We start from the raw sequence: 23,136 nt of genomic DNA, 5'->3' as shown, positions 1-23,136 counted from the left end.
GCCCTGCACTTTGTCTGGGCAACACATGACTCTCTTTAGGAGCATGGGAGACTTAGCCCCACCCCTCATCTGCTACATGGTAGCATGGGATGGGGAGAGATGCCCTTCCCCCATCCCCACCCATCAATGCCTAAGGCAGGTAGGAGAGCTGACCCTGAAGGAACAAGAATGGGAAAGCTGTCCCTGCCCCACCCCCAAAAGCTGCAATACTTGGGACAGCAAGCCCCACACCTCACTAGGGCAGCCCAATAAAACCAACCCAGTTAGAGGGGGTGTGAGTGAGCAAGCCCCAAAGTTGTGAGCATGGGAGAACTGACCCCATTTCTCATCTGTCTTGAGGTAGCAAGGTTGGGGGGGGGCGAAGTTGCCATCAATGTCTGAGGCAGGTGGGAGAGCTGGCCCTGTGGTCATAAGAGCCAGAGAGCCGTCCCTGATCCCCATCAGCTGCAACGCTTGATTGAGCAGGCCCTGCACCTCACTAGGGCAGCACAATAGAACCAGCCATGTTAGGGCAGGTGTGGGTGAGCCAGCTCCAAAGTCATGAGCATGGGAGAGCTGTCCCCATTTCTCATCTGTCTTGTCCTCCCCCGCCCCCATCAACACCTGAGACAGGTGGGAGAGCTGGTCCTGAGATCACAAAAGCAGGAGAGTTGACTCTAATCCCCACCAGCTACAACACTTAGGAGAGCAGGCCCTGTATCTCACTAGGGCAGCACAATAGAGCCAACCTTGTTAACAGGTGTGGGTGAGCCAACTCCTAAGTTGTGAGTATGGGAGAACTGTCCCCATTTCTTATGTGTCTTATAGTGGCATAGGCAAGGGAAACATGCCCTCCCCTAACCCGTAAATGCCTGAAGCAGATAGAAGAGCTGGCCCTGTGATCATAAGTGTGGGCGAACCATCCCTAAAGTTGTAAGCATGGGAGAGCTGTCCTTATTTCTCATCTAGCAGATCAATCCTACAGCTTTCCAGACCCAGACCCAGGGTTATGACTTGGCCTTCCTCAACATCTACCACATCTATGATCTATCAGAGCACATGAAAGGACCTGACCCACAAACCCAAAGCTGCAGGATCTCCACAACACAGGGCAAAAACAGGGTATCCAGGAAGAGTTCCAGTGAGGGAATGATATTGATAGTGTAGTAGAAACCAGAGGACTTGAACAAGACCAACGACTCTTTGCAATGAACACTTGCAAATAAAGATAAATATGGACAAAGGGGTTTATGGCATGACTCACAGTGTCAAACTGCAGTTTCCATGATGAGATTTTTTTATTTTTTCCCTTTCGATTTTTTTATTTATTTCCTTTTTCTCTTAAATATTATTTGGCGGGGCAGGTGTAGGTGAAAGTCAGATGTAAAGGGACAGGGAAATGAGTAGGATCAAGATACATGATGTAACAGAATAAATAAAAAGGAAAAAAGGAACTAAGAATATTCAACATATCCTTTTCACAAGATGAGGAAGAATCAGATTGTTATGGGAGAAAAAAATCCTCTTACAGAAGACCAATGTGGAAAAAAGGTATAGAACATGTTTACAAAGTAGAACAAACATACCATAGAATAGATCGTGTAAAGATTGTATAAGAACAACTTAATCAGGTACTTAATTGTGGTCTACAATTATGGTGATAATGACAAAAATAAATTCCTAGGAGTACTAAACTCCAAATACAAACCAATGGAACATACTGGGAAAGAGTGGAATATTATAAAAAGTCTTATAGTCATGAAACACAATCATTCATTCTAGGAAACATGTATTCACGTTGCTCCACACTGGAAACCCCACAGTGCATTCCTTGGCTACTTCCATTATACTAACCTTAACAATATTAATAAGAACAAAAGATTTTAAGCCATCTATTCCAAGTCCCTATGGACTCTTTGATTAAATCTGAGTTCTTTGACTCTGGGATAATCTCATGGTATGAGGAGACATGGAGTGAACCTTGTGGTATACCTTTGTTCCTGTAGTGTTCAAACCCATTACACAATTGATCAGAAATGACTTATTATCCAAGCTTATCTAAATATCATATATAGAGAGATATATATCATAATAGATGGAGTCTTTGCCATAGCAACAGAATTATTGATACAAGATGTACTAGACACCCAGTTAGAGTTCAAAGGCATCATTCATTTTACTTTTCCTTATTGAGGAAGCTGCCTTGCTCTCTACAGCATAGACTTGGGAGAAGCTCCAGAGCCTCTTCCATGATTTTGTTTGTCATGTTCACAGTAACCTTGTTGATCCCGAGCTCAGCTCAGAGCCCAGATAACAGGATGAGAACATGGATGTGGGGGCTGTGAAGGGGGGAATGGAAGGATGAGAACATGGATGTGGGGGCTGTGAGGGGAGAATGGAAGGCAACAATGAGAGGAAAGACTATTCTGATGAGTTCATCCCACAAGAGTAAAACCCTGGTGAAAGGGAATCACCCAGACATCTACAAGGATGACCCAGCTAAGACTCCTAGCAATAGCAGATACGCGTCCTGAACTGGCCATCTCCTGTGACCAGTCTGGTGCCTATCCCAATTGTCGTCAGAGAGGCTTCATCTGGCAACTGATGGAAACACGCAGATCCACAGTCAAACGTTAGGCAGAGTTTGGGAAATCCTACAAAAGAGGGGTAGAAAGGATTGTAGGAGCCGGAGGAGTCAAGGACACCACAAGAAAACTCACAGAATCAACTAACCTGGTATTTGCTCTGCCCTTGACCTTGGGCTATAGGGCCCAAAGGAGGCGGTGCTTCTTGCTGTTGTATATGACTTCTTATAAGGAAAAGGGGAAGGGTCGCATGGCCTTCTCCCTGCTCCTGCCTGCAAGGTAGATTTGCTCCCAGTCAGATCAGAGGACTACTTCAGGTGACTACTCCATTCTGACATGAATATGTCCTGGTCATTTGTTTCATTTAGAAATTAATCATGACATGAAGAGATACGATTTTGTGTCCAGTTGACAAGGAGTAGACTTGTGGTGGTTATTCTTGGTTTTCAACTTGACTACATCTGGAATTAACTAAAACCCAAACATGGAAGGCACTCTTGTGGGGTATTTTTACTTAATTTAAAGTAGGAAGATCCACTTCTAATCCAGATCTTTGAGACACTTTTAATCTAGATCATTTGAGCTAGAAAAACCCACCTCTAATGTGAGCCATGCCTTCCTCTTTTGGAAGCCTACATAAGGATATGGAAGAAGGAAGCTTTTGGTCTTTGCCTGATTGTTCTCACCTTACCAGTAAGTCCATTTTTAATTGGCCTTACAGGCTACTTTTTTAGGATTCCAGCTGCAAGCCCAGCTGAGACATTCATCCTCATGGACTGAGTAACTACTTTATTCTTGGACTTTTTGTTCACAGCTAGCCACTGTTGGGTTAGCTATACCAAATCCTGTAAGTCATTCTAATAAATCCTCTTTACACATAGAAAGAGAGAGATTCATTCTGTACTCTGATACTCTACAAAACCCTGACTAATACATGACCACAGGACCCTCTTTGCTAAAATACCAGCTACCAGGCAAGATATGTATACTAATATAATAGTACCAGATATGGGGTAACCAAATTACTTTCTGATTGGAATGATGCCTACTTCACCAAAGGAAATTAATGCATGGGACCATACATCTGTTTCAAAATGGGGCCTGAGCTGTAGAGTATAATCTGCCGTTATTGATTTGATAAATGTGTTGTCAAATTGCCTTCTAATTTTGTTTATACCAATAGAGATGAACTTCTCTTAACTTTGATCAGAAAAGTTTCCTTTGCAGTGGGTAACAACTAATGCAGCCTCATAGCTGATAAATGTACTAAGAAAAAGTGACTGTGAGGGCCTACTGCTAAATGGACTATCTTTGCCATCTCCCCAACTAAGGCTCAGGGAACTTTGCAGAAGAGGTGGGAAGATTTTAAGAGCAAACTGATGGACAAGAATGCTCTGAAAGAGTTTTATGGCTACAACATGGTTATTACACTCATGGATTCTAAGCAGCTATGGTTATCAACACAAAGCCTACACAAGATTAGCCCAGTCCAAATGTCAGTACTAATAGCAGTAATAATAGCAGAGGAACACTTCTGAACATATGCCTGAGGAGCTATGGGGTGAAAGAGGCAGCATCATTCCTCTTTAGGGCTATGGCCACTGGTAGTTTACATATACTCTAGTGGATGGCCCCACACCAGTGCATGTTTGGGGCCTCTATTTGGACTTAATGGGTCATTAAATAAAAGAACAAGACTTGAGGTTAGATAGGGGCGTGTTGAGTGGAAGCCTACAGGAGTTGAGGTGGGAGAAATTTCTTGAGGGTCTTGTTTGCCACCAGCCTCAGTATCTTCTGTTTTCTAAAGATAGCAAATTTCCTACCATATGTTCCTCTGGTTAAAGAGGAGAATTAATGTGGCCTTTATCTTCCTGATAGGATGCTTGTTTGTAACATGGTTACTTTCTTTTCCACTACTTGGGAAGTTGGTTCAAGACAACAAAAGAAAAACATCCCAACAGATCCCCATTAAGAAAAGTGAGTTCATTATTGACTATGTTTTTGTAAATGTGAGCGTCATTTTCTATTTGATGGTTACACTAACTGCAAGCTTCCTGTTAATTATTTTGATTTGGAGACACAGCAGGTGGATGCAATCACATGTCTCCGGATTCAGAGACCTCAACACAGAAGCTCATGTAAAATATATGAAAATTTTAATTTCTTTTATCATCCTTTATATACTGTATTTCACAGGTATTGCCATAGATATATCGTGTTTATTTATTCCAGAAAACAAACTGCTATTTATTTTTGGTTTGACAATTGCATACATGTATCCTTGCTGTCACTCCTTAATCCTAATTCTAACAAACAGCCAAATGAAACAATCCTCCGTTAGGGTACTGCAAAGATTAAAGTGCTGTGAGAAAGGAAGAGATCTGAGAGCCACATGAAAGTCTGGAAGAAAAGAAAAATGAATGGTCTGCAATAATTCAGAAAAGAAATCCTTAAAGACCATTTTCATTTGCACTGTTTTTGTGCTGATTTTTAACACTATTATTAAACATTGTTGGAGTCTTCTGAAATGTTCTACTGCCTCTTAAGGAACCTCACTCTCTGGAAAGATTTATTTCAGTGTGCAAAGTCATTTGCTCATTTAGTCTCCAGAGTCTACAACTACTTCCTACACATGTCGTAGCAAAAGTGTTGATCATAGACTAGTCCATGTTTTTAAAAAAAACAAAAAAAAACAAACTTTGAGATGAGCCTAACTAGTGGGATAAGGCTTTATTGTGATTTACTTGGCTTCCCTGGATGGTTGACACTCTTCCATAGGAAGACCCAAGGTAAAGGAAACCAAGACAGACAGACGTGATTGCTCTTGACATTTAAAAAATGGAACTGAGGAACAGAAAGAAATGTTTCTTTTGTGTGCAAGTTTATTTCTTACAAATTTACTGTGATTTTTACCCACTAAATTCTGAAGGTAGTGTTACTGGATGTTTGATACAGTGGCAATGATCACAACAGCAGATCCAGCTATTTGAAAATTAATAGAGAAACAGGGTGGAAGAAAAGGCTCTGTCTTATCTGAGAAAGAAAGGCTCAAAGCACTGATGAAAGTAGTCTTGATACTCTACGAATACAGTGACCTGAAATGAAGTGGTTGTAGGTCAATTAGAACTGAGGATAGATTCTGCTGAAGAGCGCTGCCAAAAGACCTAACAATGTCTGACCAAAGCACACAGGACTAAACAAGGGAAAGAATCTCTGTGAGGTGTGCAATGTTCTGCCTTGGAGTTTCCCACACATACACACTCAATAAACAAGGGAAAGAATCTGTGTAATGTGGTATTGTATTCCCCCAAATATTGTGCATGCCAATAAACTTATCTGGGGTCAGAGACAAAATAGCCACAATATTAAACATAAAGGACAGGCAGTGGTAGCACACACCTTTAATCCTAGCATTCCAGAGGCAGAAATCCATGTGTTCAAGGATACAGCCAGGCATGGTGACTCATCACGCCTTTAATCCCAGAAAGCAAGGCTTTAATCCCAGGGAGTGGTGATAGAAATCAGAAAGGTATATAAGGCGTGAGGACCAGAAACTAGCAGCATTTGGCTGGTTAAGCTTTCAGGCTTCTAGCAGCACAGTTCAGCTGAGACCCATTCTGGATGAGGACACGGAAACTTCCTGTCTGAGAAATTAGGACCAGCTGAGAAGTTGGCCAGGTGAGGTTAGCTGTGGCTCGTTCTGTCTCTCTGATCTTCCAGTATTCACCCCAATAACTGGCCTCAGGTTTGATTTTATTAATAAGAACTTTTAAGATTCATGCTACAGTGTAAGGTATGCAATGTTCTGCCTCAGGGTTTCCCACACATACACACTCACACAAAGATAGTCCCACATACACACACATACATTCATTTGCTCATGCACATGCAGAGACTCAATGCACACATACACACACATACACACATATTCACTTAAGGAAATGTACGTTCACAAATACATTTAACCTGTTGATTCTGAAGCTGAATCTTTTCTGTTCAATGTGATAGATGAATGTCTTATTTTGAAAACTTACAGAAGTTCATCATTCTTGTATTTATGGTCTGATGCCTAGATATTTCTATACATAAAGGCTTGGCTCTTTTTATGTGAATTTTCCAAATCAATACTTTTGTATTTTTTGAATAGCATGTTTGGAAAGTTCAGAGAGAAAATTAAAAAAAGAAAGGAAGGAAGGAAGGAAGGAAGGAAGGAAGGAAGGAAGGAAGGAGGGAGGGAGGGAGGGAGGGAGGGAGGGAGGGAGGGAGGAAGGAAGGAAGGAAGGAAGGAAGGAAGGAAGGAAGGAAGGGAGGAAGGAAGGAAATGCAGGCTAAAGGAATCTCTTAACCACCAACCCACACTACAAAAGATACTTGAAGAAATACTTAGGACAGAAGAAAAAATAATTATATCTGCCAGTGGCCATGTCAGGGGAGCAGCAGGTGGCAACTGAAGTTCAAGGTGTCAGCCCACCAGAAGGCAACCCCCGATGAATAAATTTCATCTATCAGGCAAGGCTTCAGACCACAAACCCTAGAATATCTTTTGCTTCTGCTTTGCCTTTACACGTTTATTGCTATTGCCTGCCAACAAAACAGTTGGCTATGAAAAAATACTTTCTGCTTGCTCATGTTCTTTTAGTATGTAACAAGTTACTGAGATATAAATAGGTATGGGTTATTGGGGTGACTTTGTTTTTAATCATGTAAGGGATATTTAAAAAAACATATTTTTACCTGTACTCTGTAGCAATTTAGCAGAATCATGGTATGGGGTAAATATTAGAATGAACAGCTGTTTTTCAGATGTACCTTGACCTTGAAGAATCCTTGTAGAAGACAATGATTGTTTTGCTGAAGGAGCTTTGCAGCCATCCTGTAACTTTGGTCACAAGATACCTCAGGCACACCTGAAGCTTTTGTATTATTGTGTATTGCAGACAATACATAATAAAGGACTAGAGTCATGAAGGCATGTGATGTTCTCCTTCAATAAGATGTGTAAATTAAGATTAGTGAGATTGGTTTGCAGAAATACTTTGTGTAACAATCAATAAATATATCTTTTTATGGCTGTTTGGGATGCAGCCCAATCCTGTTCAGTCCATCAGAAGAGGCTGTACCTAAAATTTCCTCTTGGAGTACCTTTTTTCTTCGATGAAAGAACACAGAAAGAACATGGAAGAGTAGAGAATCTAGTATGCCCCAGCTCTGTGGATTTCCCTTTGAGCCCTGCACTGCTGGAAGCTGCTGGCCCTCCAGGCTGCGACACATATCCAAGGGGTAACAAGGAAAAGAACAACACTGACAGGTCATTCCATGAGATCTAAGCAAAGACACACAATAACATCAACAAAATGGAAGAAATCACTGATGCTTTTTAGCCGCACTCTTGCCCTGCAAGGAAAAGTCATGAAACATGACAGAATCCACTAAAGAGTTTTATTAAGACACAGAGAAAGGGATAGATGTGATCAGGCCAGCTGGAGGACACGTGTGGGAGAAGGGGGGGACGGCGGGGGACATGGGGCCTGGTTTTTCAAGGGCCGGCTCGCACCTGAGCACACAGGCCCACGTGGCTCCTCCACACATGCACATAGATCATATGGTCAAGCTGCTTGATTAAAGAACCATGCAATGCATGGGTGACATAGGATGTATGACCCAGAAATCACTAGGTGGAAGTGACTACTTGTCCCGTGGGGCACGCACAACTTTTGGGGCATGGTTGGAATTCCTATCAATCACGACATATCTTTCAGTAATAACTTGGAATATTAATGGTATCCATTCTCCAATCAAAAGACACAGACTAGCAGACTCGATATAAAAACAGGTTTTGTCATGTTGCTGCCTCCCAGAACCAAAATAAATAATATGTTTAGGTGAAAGAATGGGAAAAGGTATTCTAAGGAAATGAAACCAAGAAACAAATAGAAGTTACTATCACAATCTGATAAAATAGACTTCAAATCAAAACTAATCAAAAGAGATAAAGAAGGTTACTTTTACTGATCAATAGAACAGCCCATCAAGAAGATATTGATATCCTAAATATAAGTGCAACAAGTTCAGGCACACTCAATTTCATAAAACAACTGTTACAAGATATAAGGCAATGTATTAGCCCCAATACCTTACTAGTAAGTAACTTCAATATGGCCCTGTCACCTAATAGACACGTCATCCAAGAAAAAAATGGATATTCTGTCTGAACAGTAGAACGTGTTATTTATTAAGTGGCTCAGTGTTGTTTATTAAGCAGCGCTATTGCCATGCAACAGAAGCCATGAGGCACAAAGAAACCCACTATAAGAATTTATTAAGGGAAGGGAGTAGGAGTGTGCAAAGGCCTAGGGAATGGCCTTGCAGGAATAGAAAAAAGGGGGAATAGGTGGAATCCACTTGTATAGATTCCCCCACACATGTGCATATGGGCTGATGTAGCTCTGCCACACATGCACATAGATTACATGATCATGCTGGGTGCAAATTACATGATCATGCAGCACACCGGTTACATAGGACGTAAGACCCTGGGATGACTAAGCATTTTGTCTGACTACTTGACAGCATACATGTGGTCATGTAACTGGGAGAGTGGCTAAGAATTCTAACAGTCTAACCTCTTTGTTTTTATAAAAAATGGTGGATGAATATGAATGGGGGCACCGTGTCTCCCAAAACTGCTTCCGGATGACTCGGTTCATGTTGGTTAACTTTTGAGGGTAGGGAAGGGGGCTTTTGGCTTAGCCAGACATACTGAGGTAGTGGATTTTCCTCCACTGCTTTGGGAATTGTCCATTGCCTTCTGCTGCTTCAGGCTTTGTGACTGTTTGGGTGTGACAAGGTGCTGTCCAGGTGGATTCAAGCTGGCTCTGGAGCTTGGAAGACTTTTTAACATTTAAGAAGCAGCCACAGGGAATTTAAAATCTTGAGCTGGTAGCCACGATATTATAATGTTTAGTACTCTGCTATCAGAATTTTATTGGTTAGTGTTAGCAAGAGAGAGAGAGAAATCTGGAGCATGCTTTTTTCTGAGAGGGTCAGAAATTATAGGTTTAAGTCCCCTAAGTCTCTGGAGTGAGAGAGGGTACTGAGCTCCAGTAATGTGCCTGGTAGAGTCCTGCAACTGGATAATAATAGAGGAATGGTGCCTAGCAATAGAAGGGTACTGGTTGTCCCAGACTCTGGGGTCCATCTGAGAGGCTCACAGGGGAAATGAAATATTAAAGCTAGTAGGCTGGGTAGCTAGGAGGAGGAGGAAGAGAGGAGCTACTGATGACTCTGGCATAAGGCAAATGGGGGGAGCAAATGAAATAAAAGCTCTTACCTTAGCTAGAAAATCTCTTCCCATTAGGGGCACAGGGCAGGTTGGCACAACTAAAAATGTGGGGGTAAGAGGGGTACCCCTGAAAATACAATTAAGTGGTGGAGTCTGGTAAGATAGGTAAGGCTATTCCCCTACCCCAACAATGGGGAGACGAGAAGGAGAGGTGGGACCCCAAAACTCCCTCAAGATTGAGTAAGTCGCTCTGCTGTCCAAAAGGAAGGAAATGGATCACCCCAATACTGTAATGGCTATCCTAGTTTCCCTGTGAGAGATGGTTGTGGTCAAGCCAGGAACAGGGCATCTTCAATCCTGTCCATTGTCAAGCCTAGGAGATTGGCTGGAAGGTGGTCTTCATTTGATTTCCCCATGCCACAAGGTGGACAGGGCACTCAGCTGATCAGTGTCCATCTTGGTAGCATTTTGGACAAGGCCCAGATGGTACCATCTCTCCCATGGTACACCTTAAATGCCACCACTAAGACTTCTGCCTGTGGGAGGGGACCCCTCTCCACACAGTTAAATTTAGACCTGATGTTGGGGAAGCTCTGCAGGACAAAGTGGGTCATAAGTATCTGTCTGCCCTCTGGGCTCTCAGGATCCAGACTAGTATATTATAAGAGAGCCTTTGTAAGCTGTTCTAAAAAATGGGATGGATTTTCTTCCTTATCTTGAATTATGTTTTTTAGCTTTTCATAGTGTACTGGTTTGAGGGCAGCCTTACAAAGACCTGCCAGGAGGCAGATTGTAAACCTTTCCCTAGCTAGAGAACCACCTGGGGTATTGTAATCCCAATGTGGGTCCTGATTGGGAACCATCTCGGCCCTGAGTGGATGGGCAGCATTAGTTTGATGAACTTCATCTGCATGTATTCTAGCCTGCTACCAAACTTGTCTCCACTCCTCAGGAAGTAGGTTATTATAAAGTATCAGATATATATCACGAAAGCTGAGGCTATAAGATTGGGTAATATATTGGAATTGTTTAATAAAGGAAGCAGAATTAGAGGTATAAGAGCCCATTTTTTTTTCTGAGAAAGTTCCATGATGGAGAAAGGGACATGAACCTTAACCAGTCCATCCACCCCAGCTACCTCTCACAAAGGGAGAATGGTTGATGAGTCAGCGTATCCGGCTGGAGTCAGATTTCTTAGTAGTACGAGAACAAGTGATAGGAGGTGTAAAGGTTGGAGCCAGAGTCAGGCAGTTGGAGCAGCCCAATATTGGAGAGGAGGAAGAGGGCTAGAGGAGAAGCTGAAAGGGCAGACACCCAAGGAGCAGGAGGTTGGATAAGTAGAGGTTCATTTACAGGGTCCAGAGTGGTAGTCAGAGATTCCTCAGGTTTAGGTTGCATGGCTAGGAGCATGTGGGCAGAATCAGGAGAGAAGGAATCAAAAAGGCAGGGTTTGGAGCTTAGGTTAAAAAAAAAAAAAAAAAAAAAAAAAGCTTGGCTATAAAGTAACTCTTTCCATTTGCCCATTCACTGGCAGAAGTTAGATAATTCCTGTAATATATCAGGGTCCTAGGAGCCATTCGGTGGCCATTTTTTACTGTTATCTATGGGATATTTAGGCCATTTTTTTTTTTTTTTGTGCACAAGCAGACAAGCGAAGAGGTCTTTAAGTAAGGCATTAAGCTGAGAGGTTTAAGAGTTTCTAGAAGACATCCCAGAGATGTAGGACTAGATAGGGTTGAAATCCTTATTTCCCGACTGTGGCAGAGAGAAAAAATAAATTTAAAAAATAATGTTATCTAAAACTACAATCTTAGGCATCCCCAATATCAAGTGAGGATCAGCAATTGGTACAAGTCATTCAATGCTTCATCAAGCCAGAAAATGAGGGCCATGGCATACGTACTCCAAAGACAAGGGTCCATAGCAGTTGGTGCAAGTCATTCAACACTTCATCAAGTGAGAGAATGAGGGTGGGCGTATGCAGCCTGAGGACAAGAGTCCGAAAACGAAAACAGTATCTCAGACTGCAGTCATGGAAAATGGCTAGAGATTTAAGCCTGCAACAGGGCCAACCATAGCTGATGAAAGCCGTGAATGGGGGTTCCCCCAATCTGGTGGACAGAAGAAGGATGCTGCACGATTTACGGTCATTCCCACTGTTCAGGAGACTGTTTACACTGGCTGGAGAGGAAAGACTCATCATTCAAAGCAGCCGGTGTTGTGCAAAGTAGCCCGGTGGCTGGGCAAATGGAGAAGTGGTCAGTTGTAGGTAAAGCAGCAAGCTTCGGTGCAGGGTCCTGGGCACAGAGTGCTGGAAGGGCCTGCTTCATGTCGGCACCTATATTATTTATTAAGCAGTGCTGTTTACCATGCAAGAGAAGCCACGAGGCACAAAGAAAGCCACTATAAGAGTTTATTGAGGGAAGGGAATAGAAGGGGTGTGCATAGGCCTAGGGAATGACCATGCAGGAAAAGAGAGAAGGGGCAATAGTGGAACCCACTTTTATAGGTTCCCCCCACACATGCACATATGGGCTTACATAGCTATGCCACGCATGCACATAGATTACTTGATCACACTGCGCTCAAATTACATGATCATGCAGCGCGTAGATTACGTAGGATGTAAGACACTGGGATGACTAAGTATCTTGCCTAGCTACTGGACAGTGCATGTGCAGTCATGTAGCTATGGGAGTGCCTAGGAATTCTAACAGGAAGAGCACATTCTTCTCTATAGCTCATAGAACTTTCTCTAAAATACACCATATACTAGGACAAAAAGTAGGTCTCAAACAGTATAGGAAAATTAAAATAACTCCTTGTATTGTATCTGACCACAACAGAATGAAACTAGATATCAATAGTAATTGAACGCACAAAAGTACACACGCAGTTGTGGCCATTAAACAAATCATTGCTAAATTACTAATGTATCCCAGAAGATATAAAAAAATGAAATTAAAAAATTCTAGAACTGAATGAAAATGAAAACACAACATTAAAAAAATCTGTGGATTATAATGAAGGAAAACCTAAGAGGAAAGTTTATGACTGTGTCTACATAAAAAAAAAAAATCAGAGAGAACCCAAATAAACAACCTCACAATGTACTGCCAGGCCTGAGAAAAACAAGACCAAGCAACATCTAAAAACAGTAAACAGCAAAAATAATCAAGATTAGATTAAAAAAAAAACTAATATAAAGAAATAGAAAAAATACGAAGAAACAATGAAGTTGAGTGGGTTCTTTAAAAATATTAATAAGAGTGACAGACCTTTACTCAAATAAACCAAATAAAGAGATAAAGAAGATTCTATCTATTAAGTTAGAAGTAGGAAGGGAGATTTTATAACAGACACCAATGAAACACAGGGGATCATAAAGATATACTCCAAACTTCACAAAATTGTAAAACCCAAAAGATACAGATAAAACTTTTAATGTGTATGATCTACCAAAGTTAGAACATGAAGAGATGAAAATTTAAATATGTCCATCTTTAGCAATAAGATAAAGACAATAGACAATCTTCAAACAAAAAAATCAAAATCTAGATAAATTCACTGCAGAATTTTACTAGCTTTTTAAAAAGAAGAGAAACCAATGTTCCTCAAACCACTCCATGAAATAAGAAGGGGAAATGCAGCCAACTCTTTTTATGAAGCCCACATTGCATTAATATATAAACCAGATAAATATGAAATAGAAAGAACTCCCTAAAGAACATGGATACAAGAATTCTCAACAAAATACTTTCAAACCAAATTCAAGAATACATAAAAAATATCATCCACCATGATAAAGTCACCTTTATTCCAAAGATAAAAGGATGATTTAATACACGTTAAGACAATAAACACAGTCTACCACATAAATAGACTCATAAACATCTTATGACCAACTAATTAGATGCAGGAAAGCCCTTTGAAACAATCCAATGTGCTTTCATGATAAAAATTTTAGAAAGAGTTGACTCTGGAATTTGGTACAGAATAGAATATAAATTTATTTTAATATAGGTTTTGAAATATTAATTTTGAGATCCTTTGTGGAATTGTTTGCTCCTGGCACTTTCAGTGTTAATTCTAGAAACTGAGACAAAAAAATAGTTCTTGTGATAGGCTTATAGAAGAGATAACAAAACAATTTACAGTAGAAACCTAGGCTGGCCTCAAACCCCTGAAGACAAACAATGTCCCATCCCAGAATAGCAGAGTATGAACTTAAGTATGTGCCTATGACCCACCTCCATTCCTGTTGTCAGATCATGGACCTCACAACCTGACACTTCTTCAAATGCAAAACAGTCTCACAGGGGCAAGTAAAATACATGAAACAGAAACTTTCATTTACCTATTAACAAATTGCAGTCTGCTGCTGCATTCTGTAGACAAGCTAAGACTTATGGGAGCAACCGCAGGGGACTCTGTGAAGACATTTCAGATTCCACCACAAAGAATTTTGGGGATATGTTGCAGTCTTTCAGGGAAGAAGATAAAGTCACTCCTGTATTGAGCAGTCAGTAGGTAGGACATTCTACACCAGATAATCTAAAACAACTGCAGCAGAAGTCATCTTAAAGATCGGCAGAGATGTTGAGTGCAGCGGAAGGGGTCCTCCTTTCCATTGCAACTAGTGAAGCTGTGCTGGGAGTTCTAGGGAATGGATTCATTGCATTTGTTTTTTTGTTTGTTTGTTTGTTTGTTTGTTTTTTCGAGACAGGGTTTCTCTGTGTAGCTTTGCGCCTTTCCTGGAACTCACTGGGTAGTCCAGGCTGGCCTCGAACTCACAATGATCCACCTGGCTCTGCCTCCCGAGTGCTGGGATTAAAGGCATTGCATTTGTAAACTGCACAGACTGTACCAGGAACAAGAGGATCTCTAAGACTGGCTTCATTCTCATTGGCTTGGTGATTTCCAGCATTTGCCTTGTGTGGATGTTAATCTCAGAGGCATACATTAAGATATTCTCTCCAAAGTTGCTGTCTTCTACCAATATCATTGGACACATCAGTTATCTATGGGTAACTTTCAGTCGATTGAGTTTCTGGTTTGCCACCAGCCTCAGTATCTTCTATTTCGTGAAGATAGTAAATGTTTCCCACTACATATTTCTCTGGTTAAAAAGAAGAATTAAAACAGTTTTTCTCTTCCTGATTGGGTGCTTGTTTGTGTCATGGTTATTTTCTTTCCCAGTAGTTGAAAAGATGGTTAAAGAAAATAAAATGCAATTCATAAACACATCCTGGCTGATGTGCCTGAAGAAAAGTGAGTTAATCATTCAGTTTGTTTTCACCAGCGCAGGAGTATTTTTATTCTTTATGATAATGTTAATTGTATGTTTTCTGTAAATCATTTCCCTTTGGAGAGACACAGCAAGAAAATGCAACTGAGTGAACCAGGAGCCAGAGACCTCAACACAGAAGTTCATATGAAAGCAATAAAAGTTTTAATATCTTTTATCATCCTTTATATATAGCATCTCACAGGTATTGCCATCACTGTATTATGTCTGTTCATTCCAGAAAGCAACTTGTTATTCATGTTTGGTTTGACAACTACATTCATATATCCCTGCTGCCACTCACTTATCCTAATTCTAGCAAACAGTCGGCTGAAGCATGGCACTGTAAGAACACTGCAACAATTGAAGTGCTCTGAGAAAGGAAAAGATCTCAGATCCATATGACAGTCTGGGAGAGAAATGAACGATGTGGAATAGTGCAGTAAAAAAGAATCCCTGAAGAACCTTTCATTTGTACTATGTCCTTTTATTGATTTCAGCTATTATCAAACATTGCTGGAATCTTCTGAACCCCCTGATGGGATTTTAATCCTATGTGCATGTTCATTTTTTAGTCTGTTTCCTGACTCCTTAACTTCTTCCCATTCATTTGCCCAAGGAAAAGCATCAATGATAGACTAACCCATGTAAAGAAAGACTCCATGGTGTGCCTATTTGTGATTCCCTTGGCTTTCCTGGACCATTGACACCCTTTACCCCAGAAGACAAAAAGCAAAGGAAGTCAAGGCAGATAGTTAGAATCAATCCTAACATGTGGAACATGGAACTTTTTTGGACATTTTTACTTCTTACAAAGTTACCTTTATTTAGTTTGTTGGTTGGTTGGTTGGTTGGTTGGTTGGTTGGTTGGTTGGTTGGTTGGTTGTGGCTTCCCTTATTGTTGCTGTTGTTGGTTGGGTTTCGTTTGTTTTTTTGAAACAGGTTTTCTCTGTGTAGCCCTGGCTATCCTAGAACTTGCTCTATAGACCAAGATGGCCTTAAACTCAAAGATCCACCTGCCTCTGCCTCCTGAGAGCCAAGATTAAAGACATGCACCACAATCATCTGGCAAGTTACCTTTATTTTTACCTATTAAACCACCAAGTTCTTACTACATTGGGTATTTCATATAGTAACATGGTCATAATAGTAAATTTGGGTCTGATAAATAATTAGAAAAACAGTAATGGAAAAATAGATCAGAGCATTCATGAAATGATTCTTCAATGCCAGTGACACCATCAAACAAAATTTCAGTGCCAGATACTGTACTTCAAGTTGTTGGGGAGGAAGGGAGGCCTCTAGAACTCAAAAACAAAATAGCCTGTTGCCATTCTTGCTTACCCACTAGAACTTTATAATAAGACCTTATTGAGGAAAACAGAACAATCTTAGGTCATAGGACATTGAGGCTGAAACTTTTACTGACCTGGAAGGAGAAGGTATATAAAGTTAAGCCAACAACTATGTAAATCAGCAAAAGAAATAGCTAGTTGAGTAAAGAGACAGCCTACAGAGTGGGAGTAAATCTTTATTGTCTAGCCATATATCCAACACACAATTAATATCCATAATATATGATGAGCTCAAAATACTAATTACCACAAAACCAAACAACCTAATAAATAAATGGGCTAATGAGATGAACAAACAGCTTTCAAATACACACACACACACACACACACACACACACACACACACACACACACCAATAAATATTTCAAATATTGTTGAACAACCTTGGCTATACAGGAATTACAAATTAAAACAACATTGAAATTCTATCCTACCCCAGTCAGAATGGCAATCATCAAGAAAACAAAATACAACAAATACTGACAGTGAGTGGTATTGAGGAAAGGGATTCTTCTGCATTGCTGATAGAAATGTAACTCAGTCTGGCCATTACAGGAATCCATATGAATGATCTTTAAAAACATAAAAAAGTACTATATCACCTATCTACAGCAATACTGACTACACATCCAAGGGATTCTAAATTAGCATACCACAAAGACACTTGGACATCGTGTTTATTGCAACACTATTCACATTTTTCAAGGTAAAGAACCCACCTTGGTGTCCGTGAAAAGCAGATTAGATAAAGGAAATGGAAATGGATTTTGCCATAAAGATAGTGAAGTATGTCATCTGCAGAAAAATGAATTCAACTTGGGTAAGCTAGATCAGACTCAGAAAGACATATGTTGAGCAAATAGCTGGCCTTCAAAATGGAGGGAAATCTTTATTATTTACCCATATAGTCAACATAGGATTAACATCTACAATATATGACAAGTTCAAATACTAAATGTTGCCAAACTAAACAACTTAGATTTTACATATAGAATGCATATGTAGATATATAAATACACACACACACACACACACACACACACACACACACACATACACAAAACATGAAAATAGATGGAAAATTATCCAGGAAATTGAAAAGAAAAAGAAGAGAACTATAGTGTGAGTTTTAAAATGTTAAAGTTGTGATGTGCTTGAGAGAGAATATCTTTATGAAACCTATCACTAAATACAACTATTATGCACAAATACAACTTTTTTGTTACTCTGAAACTTACCATACCTACAAAGGAGCTCATATTTTAATTAAACATTAAGTCAATATATCAGGGTAAAGTGGCTATATTTCTATATCCATTTATTTTTTATTTGTACCTTCAGATTATGTCTATAAACAATGAAATTATGATTATTTTTCTCCTTTTTTGGTTTTCCTTCTTTGTCCTTTTGCATTTAGAGTTACAGGATTTTTTTTTTCAAAAGAAAGCTGTGATGTCAGCTAGCTGGCCTCAAACCTCACGGGCTAAAGTGATGCCACATCTCACCTCTCAAAGAGCTGGTATTATAACCATGTACTGTCTTGCACAACTCATGATGATGTCTTTATATTTAAAGCATGAAATTCAGTGTTGTTCCTATTGCTTAATATATATATATATATATATATATATATATATATTCTGCCACTCCTACTCAACTACTAGACTTACTACATGCAAAATAGTCTCAGAGGAAAAAGCAAAATACATGAAATGGAAACTGTCATTTGCCTATAAGCAAATTACAATAAGACATTTAGTCTGCACACAGATTTCACCACAACATATTCTTAATGCATTTCGATGCCTTTATTTAAGAAAAAAGGGGGGAGATCTTATATCAGGAAGTCCATATAGAGGACATTCAGCAATAGATAATCTATAATAGATGCAACAGAAGCAACTGTGTGGAACTGCAGAGATGCTGAGTGCAGCAGAAGGTACCCTCCTTTCCGTTGCAACTGCTCAGATTGTGCTGGGAACTTTAGGGAACTCACTCATTGTACTTGCGAACTGCATGGACTGGGCCAAGAGGAAGAAGTTCTCTAAGATTGCCTTCCTTCTCACTGGCTTGGCGACTTCTAGGATTTTTATCATATGGATAATAACTTTAGATGCATATTTAAAGGTATTCTTTCCAAGTATGCATAGCTCTAGAGGTCTAATTGAAAGCATCACTTACATGTGGCTAACTGTGAATCACCTGAGTGTCTGGTTTGCTGCCAGCCTCAGCATCTTCTATTTCTTGAAAATAGCAAATTTTTCCCACTATGTATTTCTCTGGTTGAGGAGAAGGGCTGATAAATTGTTTTACTTTCTAATGGGGTACCTGCTAATCTCATGGCTAATCTCCTTCTCAATCACTGTGAAAGCAATGAAGAATAATAAAATGAAGTATAGAAACAGAACCTGGGAGATCAACCAAGAGACAAGAAAATCAATTATTAACTATGTTTTAGTCAATATTGGAGTCATTTCTCTCTTTGTGATGACCCTAACTGCATGTTTCTTGTTAATTATTTCACTTTGGAGACACAGAAGGCAGATGCAATCTCATGTCTCGGAATTCAGAGACCTCAACACAGAAGCTCATGTGAAAGCCATGAAAGTTTTGATTTCTTTTATTATCCTTTACATCTTTCACTTTATAGGTATTTTAATAGAAATCATCTGCGTATTTATCCCAAAAAACAACTTGCTATTTATTTTTGGTTTGACAATGTCATCCACATATCCCTGCTGTCACTCATTTATTTTACTTCTAACAAGCAATCAGCTGAAGCAAGCTTCTGTGAGGGTACTGAAGAGATTAATGTGCTGTGAGAAAGGAAAAGATCTGAGAACCATGTGACAGTCTAGAACAGAAATGGATGGTCTGGAGTAATAGGGAGGAAATCATAAAAAATCTTTTTCATTTGTACCATGTTCTTACATTGTGTTTGGGGAGATGTTTTTGCTTCTTTTTCATTTTGATTTATTATCCTATGTGGGTCTCTCTCTGTCTCTGTCTCTCTGTCTCTGTCTCTCTGTCTCTCTGTCTCTCTCTCTGTCTCTCTCTCTCTCTCTCTCTCTCTCTGTGTGTGTGTGTGTGTGTGTGTGTGTGTGTGTGTGTGTTATAGAAGGTATAAGATGGGATAGATGTGTTGGTGCTATTTTTAACATGGCAAGCCAAGGAATTGGTTATCTCCTTCTACCTTGGGGTAGGATCTCTCTTTTGTTGCTGTCACTTTGATGCTTCCAGCTAGCTGAGCTAAGAGCTTTCAGCCAGTTCACCCATCTACAATTCCCTTTTGAAAGTAGTATTTCTGGGATTGCAAGTGCATGCCACTGCTTTTTAATAAGGGTTTCATGGATTGAACTCAGGTCACATGGTTTGCACAGCAATCAGTTTTTATTCACTGAGATATCTTGCAGGACCCTTCATATTGATTTTTAAATATTGTATTAAATTTTATTAATCTTTTGCAACTGTTCTGACTATATATCTTGGAATCTCAATCTAGGGTGAAATTTTAATGCCATGTAAAAAAAATTAAGTGTTTAATCAGTTTCCTATTCTGCCATTTATTCCCATACACTTGGCAGAGAAAAAAATCAACCTGGAGACTACTTCATGTAAACTTATACAGTTAGAATGAAGGTCTGAAAAAAGATTTCATTGTGACTTCCCTAGAGCACTGATACCCTTTCCCCAGAAGGACTCACAGGCAAAGAAACCAAAGCAGACAGTTGTGGTCACTCTTGACATTTTCTACATGGAACTGAAGAACAGAAAATGATGTTTCCTTTGTGTGCAGTTTTACCACTTAGAGTTACGTTATTTCATCCATTAAATCACAGAGTGCTTGTTACTGGTCAATATTTGATGAAGCAAAAATGTTTACAAGAGTTGATGGATGTTACTCTGTGACAAATAGAGAAGCAGAGATCATCTGTGGAAGATGAAATGAGATCAATGAAGAAAGGAACCTTCATACTGTTCAATCCTAGGTATTTGAAATGAGTCAATCACAATCAATTAGAGCCGAGGAGAGATTCTCCTGAAAACACATCCAAAGGTACAGTATCTGACCAATGCAGAAGAGTGGACCAAGTCCAGGACCTGTGTGGAGTAAGCAATGTCCTGTTAAGGGTTTGAAACAAATATACACGTGCATATTCATGTACAGAAACCCACAGGTGTATTTGAAAGGTTGATTTCTTAGTAATGAATACTCAAACTTTAGCAACTATTTTTGAAGACTAACTCTGACAGATGCTGAATAGGTATCACTGAAGAAGCCATCATATAATGAATACATTCTAGTAGAAAACAAGTAGCATGTAATGACAAATATTTGTATTTATATTTTGTAACAAAAACTTCTGCAAGGTGCTGAGCAAATGGCCTAGGATTATATTAGAGAAAAGAGGTGTCACTGAGGAGAAGGTGGATTAAACTGAAGCTGAATAAGCTGAGATGAGGTAGAAAGAGCAAGGTGGTTTCAAGATGGAAAACAGCTGGGCCCGGAAAGAGCCGAGACCACTGAATGATCACAATGTCATGTGACCCAGGCACACAGGGAAGACTTTAGGTTATTTAAGGACAATTCTAATAATAAAAAAAATGGGAAATTCATCACTGAATTCATAATTCTTCTATCAGAGAGAAATCAATATTATAATAGTGAATAACATTTATCATATTCAAATCTAACAGCAAATAACTACAAGTTATTTTTAATCCTGTTTTAGTTACAGAAACACTTTTTTTCTAAAGTGGTTACATATTCCTTATCATGTTGACATTCTTGACACGTTTGTTAATCAATAGCACATACATTTTAGGGATTATCTATTTTCTTCTTAGCTTTTGGGTCTTACGATTTCTTTGTGGTAACTACATTAACACTATGATATCTGTATGTTGTCACATTTTTCTCCTAATTTTCTGTCCGGAAAATAATTTGTGATGTTTGTAATTTGTTTAAATTCATATTTATTCATATTTTCCTCTATGAAATCTCTGACTTCTATTTTAATAGTATTAGAAAAGTTTCATTGGTGGGTTTTCCATTTATATGAATAGCTTCATTTTTATTATAAAATAAGACAGCTTCTATTAGACTAAGATTAGAAACATTTTTTTAAGTTGATTACAAAACACTTGCAATACTCAACTCTCCATGTTTATTGTTTCTGTGTAAATATTAAAATAAACCTGTGAGCCGGGCAGTGGTGGCACATGCCTTTAATCCCAGCACTTGGGAGGCAGAGGCAGGTGGATCTCTGTGAGTTCAAGGCCAGCCTGGTCTACAGAGTCAGTTCCAGGATGGCTCCAAAGCTACAAAGAGAAACCCTGTCTCAAAAAACCAAAAAAAAAAAAAAAGATAAATACATGATAGGTAGAGATAGATGATTAGTGCTAGACATAAGAAACAGACAATTGATACTTAGAAATTATTCTTATTTCATTCATGGAAAAACTGGATAAATAAGTCCTTCATCTCTGTATGAGTGCAGGTGATCTGAGTTTTCCATTTTAATATTTTGTAAATTCCTGAAAATGCTATGCAATAATTCTTATACACAGAAAAATATAACTAAAGCAAAGCTAAGATATATGGGGAAACATGTTTGGTTCTTTCTTAATGAGTGCAAAAAAACATTTCCAGTGTTTTCATGAGTATCTCCTAGCTCTGATGTCAGATCATTTCTCAGGTCTGACCACTCGTTTTACTTTCCGTATTGGCCTTTGATTCTGCTACCTTGGCTCTCATTTATTTTGTTATTACACTTTGAACCTGATTTCATTAGAACTTTATGGGTGGTAGGTCTTCAAGTTTATGCTCACAGTTTATTCTCCCAATTTTGCTTATAAAGGAAGGCTATGAATGCTTCAAGTCTTGACCTTTTTAAAATTAAATTTGAAATTTTTTACTTATTTCTAAACTTTCCTGTGCTAAATTTTGTATGGTTTATGGTCCAAGGTTTTGAGGATATTTATATAGTCATATAAAAGTTTCTATTATGAGCCCTCTGAATAGGTGAGACAGTTGATTGGCTTGATCTGTTTGGGAGGCATCTAGGCAGTGGTACCAGGTCCTGGGCTCATTGCATGAGTTAGCTGTTTGAAACCTGGGACTTATACAGGGATGCTTGGCTCAATCTGGGAGGAGGGACTGGACCTGCTTGGACTGAGTCTATCAGGTCGATCTCAGAACTCGGGGGTGGCCTTGATCTGGAGGGGGTGGGAATGGGGGTGGGCTGGGGGGAAGGGGAGGGCGGCAGGAAGGGGGAGAACAAGGGAATCTGTGGCTGTTATGTAGAACTGAATACTATTGTAAAATAAAAGAAAAAATAAGTTTAAAAAAAGTTTCTATTATGAAATACATATAACAAAATTTCTTTTTTTAATTTTTATTTATTTATCATATTATAATTTAATTTAATTTTACATATAAGCCACAGATTCCCTCTTTCTCTCCCTCCTCCGCCCACCCCTGCTTCCCCCCAGCCCACCCCCCATTCCCATCTCCTCCAGGACAAAGACTCCCCTGAGTATTGAGTTCAACCTGGTAGATTCAGTCCAGGCAGGTCCAGTCCCCTCCTCCCAGGCTGAGCCAAGTGTCCCTGTATAAGCCCCAGGTTTCAAACAGCCAGCACATG

The 23,136-nt window shown here is 39.5% G+C and overlaps 1 protein-coding gene and 2 pseudogenes across 1 annotated transcript; all 3 read left to right on the top strand.

Moving 5' to 3' along the window:
- Positions 1–847: 847 nt before the first annotated feature.
- On the top strand, positions 848–4,960 carry LOC102925972 (taste receptor type 2 member 114-like; annotated as a pseudogene).
- A 9,482-nt stretch (positions 4,961–14,442) lies between these two features.
- On the top strand, positions 14,443–15,538 carry LOC107399824 (taste receptor type 2 member 114-like; annotated as a pseudogene).
- A 2,871-nt stretch (positions 15,539–18,409) lies between these two features.
- On the top strand, positions 18,410–19,339 carry LOC102925660 (taste receptor type 2 member 105-like). The gene has a single exon (XM_006995687.1). The coding sequence runs from the start codon at positions 18,410–18,412 to the stop codon at positions 19,337–19,339; it is 930 nt and encodes a 309-aa protein (XP_006995749.1).
- Positions 19,340–23,136: the final 3,797 nt, after the last annotated feature.

This window comes from Peromyscus maniculatus, chromosome 3, assembly GCF_049852395.1.
Source record: "Peromyscus maniculatus bairdii isolate BWxNUB_F1_BW_parent chromosome 3, HU_Pman_BW_mat_3.1, whole genome shotgun sequence".
NCBI lineage: Eukaryota > Metazoa > Chordata > Mammalia > Rodentia > Cricetidae > Peromyscus > Peromyscus maniculatus.
This window is presented reverse-complemented; position numbering and strand designations above follow the sequence as displayed.